The sequence below is a fragment of the Aythya fuligula genome, chromosome Z (assembly GCF_009819795.1).
Source record: "Aythya fuligula isolate bAytFul2 chromosome Z, bAytFul2.pri, whole genome shotgun sequence".
Taxonomy (NCBI): domain Eukaryota; kingdom Metazoa; phylum Chordata; class Aves; order Anseriformes; family Anatidae; genus Aythya; species Aythya fuligula.
This window is the reverse complement of record NC_045593.1, coordinates 77546427-77565186: the sequence shown is the minus strand read 5'-3', so window position 1 is coordinate 77565186 and position 18760 is coordinate 77546427. Positions and strand designations below refer to the sequence as shown.

The following is an 18760-nucleotide window of genomic DNA, read 5'->3' as shown; positions in this document are numbered from 1 at the left end:
ATACCAAGTATGCCTGAAAGCAAAACCTGTCATACAGTGACTGGCCTCTTCTCTTCCCATAAGACACCGCCTCACTTTGTGCTTAGCAAGCATCAGCTACCATTGTGCCAAGCACAACAAAACAGAAATGCTGGTTAAAAAACAGTGGTAACAAAAGTCAGTTAAGGTTATTAAATATAATACTCTCAAGTCATAGCCCAAATATTTCTTTTGCCTGACTTACAGCATGATGCATACTTATTGACTAATGAATATTCTCAGATCGGTATACATAAGTCTATGACAGAACTTGCTGAGTAATTGCATTGTCTTAATCTGTTATGAGTTGTTTTGCTAATTTATCAGAAAAGGTGTATGTTTTATCAGAGTGACTCAGGACATTCATGACAACTTGTTTTCATTTGTACAGTGTTCATATTTTCTGTGGTGTTTTTTCGTCTCATGCTAACTGACATTTTCTATACTCTCTAGGGTCCCCCAGGTGGTGGAGGGCCACCAGGAACACCTATCATGCCTAGTCCAGCAGGTAGTGAAATATTCTCAGAAATAATAAAGGAAAATTAGAAGAGATTTTAGGAAGTACCTTATTTTTTCAGACTTTGATGACATTTCAGACATTTTCGTAATGAATCAGTTAATGAGAAATTATTAGCTTTGTATGTTCTGTATCAGCTTTTTCCTGCTCTTTCACTGTTTTTCTATCCCTGATATGTTGCAGACACAAATCATTGTATCCATGCAATTGAAATCAATTAATTTCTCTGACTTTTGAGCGATCTTTTATTGCATGATTCCAGCAGTAGCAAGGGAAAAAAAAAAAAAAAAAAAGACAAAAGACACAATCTTTTAAGCACACAAAGATTTTGCTGATGTTCTTTGGAATGATCCTGCCAGGTTGGAAATCAGCAGATTTCTGAATCTGGTGAAAAACCCACACAGCATCCTGTGGGATAGACCTGACCAAATGTGGTTCTTGGGCGATGTGTGACTCAAAGGCATGGCTACATCCCATGGCTGTTTCAGCTGACTGACAGCAGGGTCACGCTGGACAGATTGCCCTTCTCTGTCCTGCAGTGAAGGAGTAAGGTCCCAGAGGAGCTACTGTTGTGTCCTAGCAGTGATCTGTTCCCAGAACTTCACTGTCCCACTGTTTCCCCAAGGTAAATGGCTTGTATCTTGCAATTCTGACTACCTGGTCACAAAAGATTGTCCACATTATGACTAAGGTTTGAAGAACCAAAGAGGATGGGAAGACTCAGGGCAGGCAGCTAGCTTCTCAAGGCTTAAAGATAGTTAGCTAGATGTATGTATTTCACTCCACTGATGTTCTGCAAAGATTCTGTTATGAAAGAAGAACTGCAAGATGTGGAAGATGCTGTCCTCCCCCATGGATGATACCAGAAGCCTGCCAAGATGAAACAAATATGTCTTGTGTAATACAGTATTCAGGAGCTACTCAGACTACTTTTAGCCAAAATCTGTCTTTGCAACTCACTTTCAAGAGGGACCTATTCACCTCAGTGATGTTGTAGCATCCTCAGTCCTTAAGTCTGACATGTTCTTGCTGTCCTCTGCAGCACAAGAGGATAGGGAATTTTCTTATTTGCCATGAAAACTTCTTGCATCAGTATAATACTTTCATTAACTACAATCCCAGGGCTTTAAAATGCAACCCGAGATAAAGAATAGGGCTTCCTTGTTCATATAATTAGTGAAAAAGACAGTTAGTGCAAACTAGTATTTAAAAGTTAGAATTTCATTTAACATAAAACTTAAAGACAGCCCACGCATTAGAGTATGTTCAGTCCTGCAGTTATAGCACCTGTTAGTCTGCCCAAGTTCATTTCAGATAAAGCTTCTGTTGAGGAATTGTTCCTATTTTCAGTTAAGGAAATTCCAAGATGTTTTAAGACTCTATTTTCCAAAGTATGGAAACACTTGGGAACTGGCTACCTGAGAGTTTTGTAAAGGTACTGACTTGCCTCTGAGAAAAAACAGTTCCAAGCGTCCCCATGGCCCAGCCACCCCATATGTATTTCTACATGAGACAGCACAGCATAGAGAGAGGCAGGAATGTATGTTTCAGAAGGATCAGGTGGTTGAAGAACTTGCTGTCTACCTCACCGAACATTAAAATAACTTGTTATGTGCTAACTTGTTACGGTACTTTGATAACTTTAGGTTAAAAGCTTGAGTTTCCCCTCTTCTTCAAACAGTATATTTAATGTCATAGTGATACGTTGTGGGCTGTACGTAATAGAATTATTTACTCACAAAGGTTGATTAATACCTAAAAAGCTGCATCAGAAAGGTTAAGAATAGTCAAAGACTTGATTTGAACTACATGTGTACAAACATATTCTTGCACGAGGTCAGACCCCGTTCCCAGTTCCAACACATTTCAGTCAGATACAGGCTTTCTTGCTTCCACTACTTCAGACTGAGAAGTCTACCATCACCTTGTCTTGGAAAAAGATTTACAGCTCAGCATTGACTTTTGTGTGTGCTTGAGTTCAAAACTCTGGTTCAAAGAGATGGAATGGTCTTTTGGAGGAACTAGGTACAGAGTAGAGTACTTAGTTATTCTTTATTCTTTTTGCACATGCAGTGGATGTACTGATTTTCCAGCATTACCAGTATATTTTTAAGTTATGCTGTCTGCTTAGGGATGTATTTAAACTTTTCTTAGGTCATTCTCCTCTTAGTAAGCTTTTTGATTCCATGGCCCAACTCTTGTCAAGTTCACTCCAGAAAGGTTTTTGCTACTAGACAAAGGTTTTGTCTACTATCTGCTGCATTTTCCCTTCTCTTTCTTAGAAATTTGATGAAGGACTTTGGGATTGTGTGTATTAGCAGATAAGTTGGAGATGAGAATAAAAAATTTGTATCTACTAGTAGTTCTCAGTTACTGGTTTCTTAATTTCAGCCAGACAACTTCTGCATGTCTTGTTCACTACACCTTGCTTTTCACTCTGGAGATGCTGCTCCTGAAAGCACATGTACAGTGACTGGAGGACAAGGACTGAGAGGCAATATAGCTGTGTCAACAGCAGTGCCCAGTGGAACTCTTGGCAGAATTAATAGCTTAGGCACTACACTGTGCCAGCAGGGTTTTATTGTTTTTGGACTCAGGTTTATTTTGAAGCGTTGCACCACACTGTACCATGAAGTTACATCAGACAAAGCTGTTCTAAGTGAGGATCTTTGCATAATGCTTTACTGAGTGTGCCTAGATATATACTCAGCGTGCACAATGCTCTAGATATGTCCAAAATCCAACAGACTGACATGGATGAGAATAAAAAGTTCTATTTGCTATACTAACTTGAAGTCTGTATAATGAGAAGCTATTTATCATTTATTACAGATGGAAAACAAATTACAGAAAGTATTGATAAGCAAGAAGCTCCTGTTTTATCTTATAGAGAATACTGAAGACAAGTGAAATAATTTGGAACTCCAGGAAAAAGGGTTTATGAAATTAAATAGTTACAGATACTTCATGATTTATAAACCTTTTAACATTCATACATAGAGCTAGAGTCTAGAAATAGTCACTCAGGGACCACTGCAATTATTTCTTTTCATAGCTGTGTTGTGTGGTAGAAATAGATAGAAAAAGAATGGAGTCTTCCTTTATATTGCCACTGTGTATCAGTGATTCAGGCATAGAAATAATATGAATAGAATGGCAAGAACTGTCTTAGGTGAGTAGCTTTATTGAAAGATATATATTAGCACTTAAAATAATCTCTTATTACAGATTCAACCAACTCTGGAGACAACATGTACACTTTAATGAATGCAGTACCACCTGGACCCAACAGACCTAATGTAAATATGAATCAAGTTACATACTTTTTGAATTACATAGCCTTGTTTTATCCAAACCACTACGTTTCCATCACCTATGTTTAATACTAAGTTTTCCATTTTTATGGATGACATTTTAGCTGTTTCCTCCCACCGTGTCCAGTTTAATGTTTCTCAAATCAATCATGCGAATGCATACAGAATAATGAATGGGGGCACTTTTTCTATACAAAAAAGATCTTAAAAACTTTTGCATGTGGATGTGGGGGATGACTTAGTTTGTCACATTGCTGTGCAATAGAATTATTTGTGATGTCATCATCCTAGGAGATGCCACTAAGCATTAGTTTCTGCAGGATTAAAACTTTCATAATAAAAAAGTCTCCACCCCAACAGAAATGTTTAAAGTGACCCAACATTATGCTATCCTGCGATTCTGTAAAAAAGGATAAAATTATTATCTTTAAGAAGAAATAAATTTGTTTTAGGCTCAACTTTAGCAGTTCTATTACTGACAAAAATCTGTTTTCTTAGGTAGAACTTGTTTCTTTTCTGATCTCTGTCTATGAGATCAGACTTCAATTTTATTGTATTTTCTGATTACAACTATACTTCACTTAATTATAGTTTATATTGTGGGCCTTATGAAAAGCAAAGGCCAGTAAAACTTCAAAAACCAGATACGTATTTCTAGATTCAGTGATTTTTAAAAAATATTTATAATGTTAATGCCTTTTAGATTTTGAAAAACTAAATTTAAGGTTAATACCTGAGATTGGACAGAAATGGCTCATATTGCAAAGAAAACAGAGAGTAGTCTGACTGTCAGCGTAGATAGGGTGAAATTTGAAAGCTGTTAATTAATCACCTACTTGTTGAAGAAAATAGTAAACCTCAGTGTAACTTCAGTGGGAACAGAGCTAGATCAGCACTAGCAGGTTTGAAAATCATACACAAAGAACTGAAATAAAATATAAATTATCTGTAAATTTTATGCCAGCCTACAGAGATGGAATTCTCAAAAAATCAGGAAGGCAGCAATCAGAAAAAGTGAACAAAAGCAATGACGCTTTTGCAGTCTTCACAAATGACTTTTACTTGACTTTCACATTCAGAGCTGGAACTGTGCACTTTTCCTTTACTATTTTTTTTTTTCCTGGGGAATCTTTTCTTTTTATTAGATTACCTACAAAAATTTGTACAGTAATACCAGTTTTTAACGTCTGATCCTTTTATAGTTTCCAATGGGGCCAGGGTCAGATGGACCTATGAGTGGACTGGGTGGAATGGATTCACATCATATGAATGGATCATTAGGTAATAACAGTAATATTACAAGCATTGTGAATTTTCAATGACCAGTGCTATTTTCTATGTTCTCTGAGTGATGTGGAAGACTGGATGTAAAAAACAAGCAAAACCACCACCACCAACAAAAAATTTTAAAAACAAAAATTGTATATATATCAGTAAGAAGTATTAAGATACTTTTAATGCATTTGAATTGGCATACATAACACACCTCTGGAGGAAAAATACTGTGTTTTATTTATATAACAGATATAGTTTTAATCCAGTTATTAAAGCCACCCTGATGATGGCTTAAGACCCATTTTTACTTACCTCTCCTCCTCTTTCAAAAACTTAAGAAGGTGTTACTGTGACATGCTGGTGCAAGTTCTTATCAATTACATGGAAGTAAGTTATTATGTATATTGATGTATTTGTTAAGCTGTTTTTATTCCAACATTTGGATATCCTCGTTTGTCTATATAATTATCCTTCTGTCTGTTAAATATTAGTATTATTATTCCATCCCCACAACAAGCTTCAGAAAGGTGCAAAGACCATGTAGAGGCAGGAGAAGCAGGTTACTGTTTGACTGTTGAGACTATGATTTTTGAAGGACGCATGTCTAAGGGAGAAGCCTTGCACAACTCTACAAATTTCCATTGCTTTATCTGTTGACTGTCCTGGCAAAGTCTTCTGCCTTTGCTCTTTGCTGGAAGGATGATCGACTCTTGAAAGGGATTTAAGAAAGAGGGCAAAGGTAAATAAAATGCATTTCTGCCTTACTCCCCCATACCCACAAGATAAATAAAGACAAGGTATTTATTTCTGCTCATACTGTAACACTAGGGCAGTAGCTGAATGCATTTGCGTGTCTTACTTTTCACTTCTGTCTGCACAAAGCAGTGTTGATGATACAGGCAACAGCAGAGGGAGGACTTTCTTTGGATCTCTTTCCTCTTCTATACCTGTTACGTACCAGCAAGGTTCTCTTTTACACCTGGGAGCTGTCCTGATGCCCACACAGGGCACCAGCAACGTTTTGCTGAACAGCATTTTCCCTTATGGGGAAAAAATACCACCAAGCTAAAATATATTAGGTGGGCAGAAGCCAAGCTGCTACTGTTCCCTTTGCTTCTGTCCCTGAAGAAAATATCTATCATCTTCCCAGCATGGACACAGACCAACCTCAACTCCATACTGCAGTTAATAACATTTAATTCCATACTACCATGGTGGATGAAGATCTGTCATTCATAGCCCCAAAGTTGGAGATTTTGAGACAGAAATATAAACAAGTGAAGCGAAGGGAGAAATTCAAGAAGTGTATAACAAGATAAACTATATTATCGAAACTCATTTAGCAGATATATTCTGAATGATTAAAATTCAGCAGTATACATCTAACTCCTAATAGAGCTCTCTTTCTTTTTTTCCATTTTTCCATTTTTTCTTTTTTGTTTTGATTGGAAGGCAGGTCCCTGGAATTCCTAGATTACTTTGCATAAGGACACCTTGTGATTTTACATCCTTTCTTTACATGTTACAATCCTAAAACGGATTGTTGCTTTAATTGATAATGATGCGCATTATGTTCAAGTAAATGAGAATCTGTGTAAAAGGTAATCACATCTTTTTCTGTCACTTTCCATACCCTGAGAATTATTTCTTAGCTAAAAGAAAAATTAAAATTGAAACAGTTACGGAAGGATTTTGTGTGTTCCTAGCATTCACTTAGTTACTTTCTCCAGTGAAAATGATGACGTATTTAGTCAACTTATCTATGCCTTCTTCCCAAGGTTAATTTCATATCTGAAATGAAACAGTTCATCTCAGAGAGGAGGGCTGGGAAAGATCTTCTGCTTTTGTTTCTGTGCAGCAGTAGGCAGCTTTGTCTCACACTCAAAGGTATCCATCGGATGAGCTTCATGTCGAACTTCAATTTCTTTCACCACAACTGTTCTACTGGATGTCTGTACATAGCTCTCATTGTTAGAAAGCAAACTTTTGCTGATTTCCATCAAAATATTTTCTTTTGGCTTTGACAAATAGCTCTTCCTCTCCCTAACATTTATGAATATGTTGCATTTATAGAGAGACATCGTAATCCTTATCAATCCTTATTTTTTGTGTCTACATGTAGTGAGCCATTTCAGTCTCTTCCTTTTGTTTTTCTCTGATGCTCTTCTAGTCTGAATGTCATTCTTGAAAATAGGTGGTCAGAATTGTTTACTGTCTGTTGCTGCTAAAAATGCCTGTAGTGATACATCTCTCGTAAAATATTCCCCTTATTCTTGGCTGTACCCAGGTGAGAGTTACAGCATGTAAAATATATATATATATATTTTTTCAATACTCTTGCCTTCATTGTATTTAAATTTATTTGGTTTCTGTTATTCCAGCCCTCAAGATCATCTGATTCTAAAAGACAGTATCATCAGTGTTTATAATTAGAAGTTAGTGTCATTTCATCCAGTTTCAGAAACCAGTAGGTTTCTGCTCTGGGAACAAAGATATTCATGAAACCCTCCCAGCTAATGCTAAAAGATATTCCACTAGATCACTGACTAGAAGGGAGTTCTGAATAGCTGAAGTTCAGTAAAATAATGGTCTTTTTTTCTTTCTTTCTTTTTTTTTTCTTCTTTTTTTTTCAGGAACATTAACCTCTACTAGTCATCCATATTTTTTCCCTTAGTCTTCAGCAACGTTTCCTATAGGAGTATGTACCCCAAATTAATTTCACTATTTGTACCCTGCCCTGGCTAAGAGGACAGGGAGATTCAACATGCTCTTTTTTGAGTTGTGCCAGGCTGTCTCACCCTAGTAGGATGCCATTCAAATAACCAACACAAATCAGAAATATGTCCTTCATTCTTTTCTTCCTTTTTACATGAGGTGTGTACACAGGACTAACATTATTCTATACCTACTGTAATCTTTTACAAAGAGAGTCATTGGGAAGGAAAGGAGATAATGCACTGTTATGTTCTAACATACTGCTGTCACATTATATATTTAGTGTGGAAAAAAAGCTCTTCAATTAATTTCAGCTCAAAACTAATTGAATAATTATCTATTTTAATTTAAGGCTCAGGAGACATGGACAGTATTTCCAAAGTGAGTACCTAATGAAGTATTTGGAATTTTTGGAATATTTAATTCTAAACATGGTTTCTGTGTTTTTGTTATGAAGCATTTTATTATGTGTCTACATTTTCTGCTTGTCAACTCTTTGGAAGCTATACAGACAGTATTAACTGAAAATTCAAAAGCAATGTTTATGATCAATAGGGAGTGTAAGTAGAACTATTTCTTACTGCATAATAATGTGTATTAATTTGTGTCATTAATACTTATCCAGTTCATAATATGATTGATCATGTTATAATCTTCCATACTGTTAAGACAAATGAATATGGTTCTGATAATCAATTTTAGCTAAGTTTGGGAAAATGTCTTTAGGATGTTACTTTTAAGCACTGCATGATTGCTTTTGTTACCTCTGTAAGGCATGGTTAATATCTTAATCATTATTCTAAGTCCCTAAAAGCTAGATTAAAAAGTAGTTTCAGAAGCAGCACTGTTTTGATTTCACAGCCATTAAATAGTATGCTCAAAATGAATGTGAGTTTAACCTGCAGGGGTTTTGAATTTACAAAAATAATATTGTGCTTTAATGTGCCGCTTCTTCCATAAAAATAAAACTCTACTATGTATGTGATCATTATTAATTTAGTAACTTATTCAAATAAGGAATTAATGAGCATATTTGGTATTGATAAAGTGGCATAAATCTGTCCCTGCAAAATACTATGTTTTGTACTCAGCATTTTCAGGCATAACTGACTCAAACTAATAAATACATCACTAAAACAGTCTCCCTGCACTTACGTGCTTTTGATCTACAAATATAGAAGAGGATGAATAGATGGTTTCAGATAAAATTCTGTAACTCATTCTTTTGTTGCAAAATTCTTAACAGTCTTCCCAAAAAGGAACACGAGTTTGCAGTGAGCATATGAACTGCCTGTGCATTTTGTCTGACTGAGGACTAAGTACCACAGCGCTGTTGCAGGATCACTCTCAGTGCAGACTGTGCCACTTTGCACCTGTCTGCACATGCTCTGGGCATGCTGAGGATGTCGATGTAGATGCACCCTCAGGATGGCCTTGAGCTACGATGAGACACAAACATATGAGTCAGAAAGGAACAAAATGTTTGCCTAAATTCACATGGGTTGACATAAAAGTTTGTAGTGTGAATTGGCTGAGAACACACTCTCAGATGTTCAAAAGACTGGAGTCATTCTTCAGCTAGTGGTACCTATTTGTACATCCAAAGTGGAGGACAAGGACCCTGAACAGTTCCCAAGTTTTGGTCTTCGTGTGAGGCTATGGGAGATGTGTAGCTTGTAAAGTGTACTTAGGTGTGTATCTTTGTGTTCTGTGCTGTCTGTAATCGCTTTGCAGCCACTGCCAATATAGAAGACATAATCTTGCATCAGGAGAAATTCACCACAGGTGAACACTGTCCTTTCAAAGCTGCGCAGGTGGTTATGGCCTTACAACAGCCCTCCCTTGCCTTTGGTGGAAAGCAGGATCTCAGCAATATGTCTCCAAGGCTGTTGCTGCTCCTGTGAGGGAGTAGCATCTATAGCAATGCTATGTGTTTGTAAGTCTTCAAGATCTGTAACGTTTTCAGACCCCACAAAGAATAAAACAAAGGACCAAAATGACCATGTTGCCTTAGCTGTGCTAATATGTGCAGTGATGGATTCAATGATAACAAGTGTACAGCACTTTAAAAATCATTGTCCCTATTTTTTCAGTATATTTTGTTTTGCAAACTACAGCATTTTTAAGAAAAAATGAAAAACAAAACAAACAATCAAAAAACAACAAAACAAGCAAAAAATATGTTAGTTTGCTATAGGATTATTTTTAAGGGACCATATTCAATCCAAAGACATTAATCAACAGCATGTGTGCTAGTATGAGTATCAGGTATTCTGAAAACCTGGATCCAGACACTTACCTGGAAGTCTTGTAATCTGTTAACCTTAATAAATGCATCATGCAAATCACATTTGATGCATGTCTTTTTGAAATAACTGAAAAAAGGTGTTTTGGAAATAGCAGAGTTGTACTGTTGCACCATTCCATATAATGGCTTTTAAATACCTTTTTCTGAGGAGGCCTGTCCAATATGCAGCCTTTATTTGTACTAATAAAAATGTGTGGGCAGAGCCTTGTGTATTGCATAATTTCAGGCAGGTAACAGTATGCAATACTTTTGAAACTAGATTGGAGAAGTTCTGTTTGCAAGGCATAGGCAATGTCAGGGGTTGATGCATGGAAAATAATTACATGGCTGCCTTCCAGTTTTGTACCAGTAACCAGGATTGTTCCTGCTAAGGTAACAGTCTCCCTGCTGGCTTTTTCACAAGTAGATTTCCAGATTTCTGATTAATGTGACAGGAATTGCTCACTGGAGTTAACAGAATTTGGACTGGATGTTATTGGATGCTCAGTTACAGGCATTTTCAGTGGAGTAAAATGCACATTAGAGGAGCTGATTGTCTTTTCCCACGAGATGCAGGAAATTAATCCAGTCTTGGTAGTATCAATACAACTCATGGAATTCACAGCTACATTTTCCATAGAACATTTTACTTTAATTGGCTGAGTGGCAAAACATGAAGTTTTTACGAAGTAGATTGAGATGGGGGAAGTAAATGAACTGAAATTATGCATATTAAATAAACATTAATAACCAGTGTTTCTTGCAGTGCCCATGGAATTTGTGCAATCATCAAAGAAAGAGTAGCTTTGGAAAAACTCTGCTAGTGCTACAATGTGAAACCCCATACTGGCCATAAAAGCAGCCCAGGGGAGTTGCTATAAAAGTATTTATGTCAGGAATTTGAACCTTTGGGGCCAGCATACTGTAGCGATTGCAGAATTTCAAAGCTTTGTACTACACAGAGCAAGATAAAATAGGGGTAAATCCCCAAGGAATGAACAAAAGTACGGGAGCATCATATAAAATAAATGTGACAAGACCTTAGTGGATTTTAAACTTTATATTCATAGATTTTAAGGTCAGAAGGGACTGATATGGTTGTGTAGTATGACCTCCTACATAACGTAGGCAACAGGATTTCCATGAATTAATTTCTGCTTCAGGTACGACAGCTGTGGTTGTTGAACTGAGGCAATAGTTTTCAACCTTTTTCAAGTTGTAGATCCCTAAATACTTGCTACAATAACTCCACTGAAAAGCACACTCAATTGTCTGATGTTAATTAACTAGTTGAGTTTTCAGCTGTCTTTGATGGACCTGTTGTTTATTGATTCCTGGGGATCTGTTAGAACAACAGTGAACTAGCTGGTGAAGGAAAAATAAAGGGCAGGGTCTTGACTTCTGTAAATGTTTATTTAATTAGCATTTCAGATGTTAAAAACAGTTATGCCTGCATGTGGGCTGTAAAATTAATTTTTTATTTAATCTATAGTTGAAAATAAATGCACAAAGCTGAACTCGTAAACATATTTGCCCATTCAGACTGAAAATGGTGATCTTCCCTCAGGAGTATGGTAAAAAATTAGTGTCAGCCCTTCGCTAGCCATGCAAAATACATCTCAAAGCAGACAGAGTGTACTGCAATCAGAAAACTCTGGAATGTGCTACAGCACTTAAACTTTGGGCAGTGGTCAAAATGGAGCTTTTTGATTGCCAATAGTAGCGTGCAGAAATAGGGTGTGAAGGGAAAGAAGTCACAGCTATCACATTTTCTGTTCAGTGAGCTCTCCAGAGTACGTACATCCTGTGACTGGGCACCACTGAATGGAGCCAGGCTCTTGTCAGTGGTGCCCAGTGCCAGGCCAGGAGGCAGTGGGCACAAACTGGAGCACAGGAGGTTCCCCTCAGCACCAGGCAGCACTTCTGTGCCGTGCGGGTGGCTGAGCACTGGCACAGGCTGCCCAGAGGCTGTGGGGCCTCCTCCTGGGGGATCTCCAAAAATTACCTGGACACAGGCCTGGGCACCTTGCTCTGGGTGGCCCTGCTGGGACCAGGTGGCCTCCAGAGGTCCCTTCCCACCTCAGCCATTCTGTGATTCGTGTGATCTCTGAAGTGCCAGTGCAGGATGTATATAGTCTATATACACTATAGCTGTGAGGAAAGTACCAAGGAGTTAAGGGAACTTCCCTTTAATTTCATCTCTCCTATTTTTCATTCAAAGTTTGCCCTACTGCAGACTTAGTTGCACTAAATGAGGAGTGTCTGCAGGTGTTTCAAAGTGCAAAATATATATATATTTTAAAGAAGCCTCGTAAATCCCTTTGCTAACAGACATACTATGTTAGGATTGTAATTGAGAAAAAAAAGAAGAAAGGGACAATTCCACTCAAGATCCTTACAGTTGTTGTTTGATCACATTGATCAAAGACTCTATTTGCAGTTACATTTTGTTATTTTGCCCATTGACTGCACTGAGTTTGTGCTAAGTTTTTATGACATACCAGACTTGCATTTGTATATGTAAAATCCAACAACAACACAGCATTCAGTTTCTCTGGATCAAAAAGATCAAGGGAAGAACTGTGACAGACGTCACAAACATTTCATAATGAAGTTCTTGGCTTCTCCCCCCCATTTCCCTGGCTATTCCTTTTTCATCACAAAACCTCTGTTAATAGGAGTCTTAGCAGTGCCTCTGTTAATAGAAGTCTTAACAGTGATGGAAGGAGAAGCATCCATGCTCCAGGCATGGCAGGGTGCCACAAATCAACTTTGTAAAAATACCTAACGAATTGTAGTGTCTACTGTAATCATGTATTAGCTGTTGACTTGGAATAATTTCTGTGACAATTATCTAGTTTCACCCTTTGTGTAAGTAACTGAACCTTGAAAGCATTTTCTGAACTGTGTAAAAGTGATTGTGTAGTATTTCTATAAAGAAAAAAAGGAAAGACATTTTTCTTCAGAAGCCTTTGTATTGTTATTACCTATTAGCATTTCAGTTACACCTAGGCACTAAGAAGGTAGATTAAAGAGTTTATTGCAATACGCTCTGCAAGCAAATGGAAAAAGTGCAACTGCTCCTGAAAAGTGTTTACAAGCCCAATCCAGGGGCTGCCTGTTACTCAGGGGCATTTAATCTTAACTCTGCTGTGCCTGTAAACTCTGCATTAACTGCTTTCAGTGAAGTGGCTTAGCACCTCAAAGTTTGAATACCACTTGTGAACTGCTTGTGAAATTGTATTTCCATCGACTAAGCACTGTGAGCAAAGACAGAAGTCCCATTATGTCAAGACGTGCTCGTAGACTTTACTGAACTTGACCGTGTGGTTTAATGTAGTGACAGTTTACTCTTAGACCCGATTAAGTCATTTATAGCTTCTCTTGACTTCCACAGAAGATGCTGGCTGTAACTTTAAAAACAAGAATTACAGATAAGAGGTGTTACTAAAATTAGTGACTGAAGCACACAGAACTCAGCAGAGGCTTATCTTTTGTCTTTGTAAATCCCAGTGCATTGCACAGTACATTTTACTGCTCTACGTTGTAGAAATGAGCTGGTGTCTTCAATACTTAATCTGTGTTTTAAAATCTTATTTAACAGAACTCTCCCAGTAATATGAGCATGAGTAATCAGCCTGGCACTCCCAGAGATGACGGTGAGATGGGTGGAAACTTCCTAAACCCTTTTCAGAGTGAGAGTGTAAGTATTTCTTTATAGAGTTGTTTTACTTTGGGAACCTTTGTCCCTGCTATTTTGTTAAAAAAAAAAAAAGTTTTGCAGTGTACTTGCAATGCCCGTGCCTTAGGTGTTTTTTTTTTTTGTTTGTTTGTTTGTTTTTTTACGAGCTTCTAAAATTAGAGTATTAATTTACCAAAATTTTTTGAAAAATACTACTAGAAGTTGAGCCAAAATGGGTAAATGTGGGAGGTGTAGATCTACTGCAGAAACTCTTTTTCTAGATAAAGAGGTGCATTGTCAATGAAATTTAGATCTGTCAAGCAGTAATAATTATGGCCTATGTATTCAGTAATGCACAGTGGGCATTTGTCAGACGCTATCTGAGCAGCCAAAATACACAGAGTTGACAGATCTTTACATCTGAGTGTTTCAATTTGTGGTTGCCCAACCTTTGACTCCTAAACAATGTGTATTGCACTGCAGGAATGTCTTTTAGGACAGGATTCACACTGAAGTGTATAATTAGAGCACCAGATCCCATATTGCAGAGAGGTAGAGAGAGATTTATTGGCACTATTAGAGACAGAAAAGGCAAAGGTGCCCTCTAGTGTTCATTCTGGGACAAATGATGTTCTTTAAAATGGAGTACACTTGAGGCAGCAAAACATGGTGTGCAATAAATTACGGAGCAAGACCAGTATTTTCATACTCATGTGCCTGAAGCTGGGTTTCTAAATCCACATTTAGGTTCCTAAATAGAAGTGGCCTGATTTTTCAGAAGTGCTGAGTGACTTCAACACTTCTATTCTTTTTGGAAATCACTGCTGCCAGAAGTGAGTGCAACTTAACATTAACTATGCCAGTGGTGAATTTTTGTTTAGAAACCATGAGTAAACAGTTCCTCTTAGATCACAAAAAGCCAAATTGCACGGCAAGTTAAATGGGAATCAGATTTTATTATTATTATTATTTATTTTTATTTGTTTGTTTGTCTGTTTTTTGGTTGGTCGGTTTTGGTTTATTTCTTTAACTAGTGAAAAGGAAAAGGGAGCAGTTTCTGCATGTTAGCTGTTTTTGTAAAGAAGGCACATGGTCAGATTGTTTGGAGTATTGGAGAAAATTGGTTTGTACCACCTAAAGGGATTGATGTTTCAAAATCTGCCAAAAAGGCACTAACCACGAAACATCCATTAAATGTGATCCTTGGTCATGGTAATCCTTGACACTCAATTTGGCATGCTTTGCTTGTACTGAGGGCAGACAGCCTGATTCAGCAGGCAGGCCAGTTAAGCAAACTAAAGGCAGGAAAGAAGGACTTTAGCTGTACTCAAAAGAAAATCAGTTTTCTCAGATACTTATTGGATTCTAGGTGCACCTAGTTGTCATTTTCCTACCTGAATGAATCTGGGACCTAGTTTTCTCAAGGTTTTGCTATGCCTTCTGTGTACTTCTAGAGTAGGTGTATTATTATGAACTCCTTTCTCAGGCAAATTTGCTGTTCATCAGGAGCTTTGCTTGGGAATGGGGAAAAGATTTTGGCTAATAATAAGCTAAATATGACAAATAAACACTGTTTTGTCTTCAGATTCCTTGTCCAAAGTGATTACCCAGCTACATTGACTGTAATACAGAAAATCATTTGAATACAGGCTTTATGTAAAGCATTTGAGTTGGTCTTACTCATTGGCTAAAGATAAGCATGTTCTTGCTATCTTTGCTGGCCTACCATGAGAGTGCACAGCACAGGGTGGGAGTGAGCCCTAAAGCAGAAAAAAACATCAGAGACATGACATGGGACAACATAGGTTGTACCCAAGCAGTCCATTCTATACAGTTTTCATGACAGAGAAGACCCACACAAAATGTTTTTTTGAGTATTCTTGGACACTTGGAAATGGCCAGCTCAAAGCTCTAGCTCGGGCAGTTTTTTTATTATGTGGCTGTTTTTGCGAAGGCAAATTAATCTCTCAATTTCTTGTATCAGTTTTCATTACACTAATACTTCTTGCACTTGAACATTTTCATCAACTTAGAAGATTTTAGGTTGTGTTTCTGCAAGTTTTCACTATAAACAAAATTTAAGCACATGCACTTCTTGTAGGCCTCATGCTGTCCCATTCATTATTTGTAATGAAGTACTGCTAACTTGAGGGCAACTATAGCTTGTATAAGGGCTGCAGTTCAATTTGTTTCACAATAATAAGGTGAAGTGGTGACTGAGTTTTAGGTTCTCTTGAAGGAGAATGACCACTGATTCAGCTTCCCTCCTGAAATCAATAGTACTGAATAATAGATACCAAAAGAATAGCTGGATTCCAGTCAGACATATCTGTACACTCTTCTTCCCACCCAGCAATAAAAAAACTCTCCAAAACATTTATCTAATTCACCTCACCACAAATGCAGCTGGTCTACTTGAGGCTAGCTATCTGCCCAGCTAAATCCCCCCAGTTTCCAACACCAATCAGGAGAAGGTCTGGAAAGCATTAGTGAAATACTGGCTCATCACATCACCCAGATAACATTGAAACAGTCTTTGGGTGATTTGACTTGGTCAGCAAGAGCTGTATTTTTATGTAATGAGAGAAGGTTAACAGAATTTGTGATACCACAAATTGGACTACAGCCTTAGCACAGGCTATAGTACAAATGTAGGAGAAAATTCAAAGAGCAGGTTGGCATTTGAACTCATTGCTCTGGTCCAGTAGTGGTTTTAGTTATCTGGAGAAAAAAAAAAATGTTAAAATGTGGATTCCTCTTTTTTCAGTACTCCCCTAGCATGACAATGAGTGTGTGATCCGTTAACAAGTCTCGTCATGAAGACCACAGTGAGTTGGCCCTCTTCAGAGAGTTACTGCAGAAGAAAATTATTCGTCCCAGTGTACAGTTTAACAAAAGGATCTCAAACACAATCAGACCCACATTTTTTTTTCCTGCCATCTCCCCTGTTTTGTCAAGAAAGTGGGTCCCAAACACGATTGAGATAACCATAAAGAGTGGCAAAACAGATCTGCCCAAGATGGAACTGCAATTACCTGTGTATGTACATGCGTGGGTTAATGTATGTATGTGTGTGTGACGCAGAAATACACACATACATATATAGACCTGCAGGACATTGTAAAACATTATCACATGACATCCTAAGTAGAAATGAGAAGTAGGAACTTCTATTCCATCTTTTTTTTTTTTTTCACGTTTACATTCTAATTTTAAACTTTGCTTTCCCTCTCCCCTCCTGAATTGTTTTATGTTGCATATATCACTGCTCTATAAGTTATTTTTTAAAGTGAACTCAAATGATAAATTCTTCTGATTTTGTAAATGTCTGCCATTATGGATAGGAATAAAACTGCTTATAAGAGCTTTCATTAACTTGTGTTTGATACCAGTTACCCTGTGAATCATAAACTGTACTGTCTCAAGAAATAGAAGAAAGCTCATCTTAATTTTTTTGGAGAAATTTAATAATTTTCACCTAGTTTGGTGATTTTTTTTTATACTTTGCCTTTAAAAAAAAAGAAGCACTGAAGGTTATATTTCTTCTTTAATGGAAGCCTAATATCTGCAATATCTATTTTAAATGGAAGCCTGAATTTGATACAAGCTTCTCAGTTTATATAGAGTACTATAAGGTTACTGTATGCGAGCTCCAATTGCTATAGAATCTAGCAATAAAGTGTCAGGGCTTCTTCTGCCCTTGGAAATGAATTTTCTATTTAGCATGATCTTCCGTAGGGGTGGTAGCTAGAGGAAATACAGTGGAGTCCTTATTACCAAAACCTGTTCTAACAATTTATGTTTACGTTTCCCCTTTTCAGTAATTCTCAACTAAATCCTAACAATCCGTGGTCCCGATGACGAACAGTATCTCCCAAGCCTATTCAGAACATCAGATCACACTGGTACACGAATTTACCCCCCAAACCTTTCAGTAAGCAGTCAGTTTTGTGAACCAAAATGAGGGAGTAAACTTTTTATGACTACTATGCCTTGTGAGGGTCTTACCTTTCACCATGAACAGAAGAGGCAAAAACATCGAGGCCATTTTATAAGATCAGTGTATTAGACATGAAAGCTGGGGGCAGAATGGAGAAAAGGCATAATGGTCTTTAAGGAAGAGCGTCTGGAAATGGTCCCAAGTCTCCAGGCAAAGCTCTAAAACCAAGATTACTGTAAATATAGTTCCTAGTGACTTCCAGTTCCCCCACGAGAATGAAAGCTTTCAGTTGTGTACTGGTCAAAATGCTGATTAGAAACAAGGGCTGCTCTAAAACTGATGCCATAGATGAAAGCAAAGTCCCCACCTTGGACTTTGCCTATAGAAGAGCCACTTATATAGGAAGAGCAGTTCTGAACAGAGTATGTCCATGCAGACTTTTAAGGGGATATTTTTCATGAATTTGTGCTGAACAAGTGTATGTAGAGAGCTCATTGTGATGGTAGATGCACATAACTGGATGCATAAGTAGTACCAGAATCTCTGAACTCATTTTTATTTTTATATATGTAATTTATATATATATGAAAATAAAATCATTTAACGCTTTTTCTCTCTTGTTAGTGCTGTTCAAAGGTGAAACTCTTGGAGGCTTAAAATTATGTTAAAATATCAAAAATTTTGGGAGCATTGCTATATAGTAATAACATCATGAGCTAGAGAGTCATTATATGGTTTTGTAGACTTTATTCCCAGGATTATGGAGATTTAATTCATTTGCTTATCTTTGGAAAACATTTTGTTGCTGTCTCAAAATATGCCAGGAGCCCCTACCATTAATTTGAATTATAAAAACATAAAATGAGATCTAATTTCCTGAGATCCTTCATGGTTGTCACTAATGTCACTGGTTTCCGTGGTTATGTGCCCAGTGCAGCCCAGCGTGTCCCATAAATAGTGCAAAGTCCAGGCATCCTTGCAGCCTTCATCTGACATCTGTATTATCCTTGTT

General features: G+C 37.4%; 1 protein-coding gene across 4 annotated transcripts in view; it reads left to right on the top strand.

The window, feature by feature from the left end:
• Positions 1-17283, top strand: part of SSBP2 (single stranded DNA binding protein 2) — a 176725-nt gene extending 159442 nt beyond the window's left edge. For all 4 annotated transcript variants that reach the window (XM_032205957.1, XM_032205956.1, XM_032205955.1 and 1 more), the window contains 6 exons: positions 472-526; positions 3764-3834; positions 5052-5130; positions 8192-8220; positions 13731-13829; positions 16576-17283. In XM_032205957.1, the coding sequence (XP_032061848.1) occupies positions 472-526; positions 3764-3834; positions 5052-5130; positions 8192-8220; positions 13731-13829; positions 16576-16605 (363 nt within the window). In that variant the 3' untranslated portion in view covers positions 16606-17283. The remainder of the gene's footprint in view (positions 1-471; positions 527-3763; positions 3835-5051; positions 5131-8191; positions 8221-13730; positions 13830-16575) is intronic.
• Positions 17284-18760: the final 1477 nt, after the last annotated feature.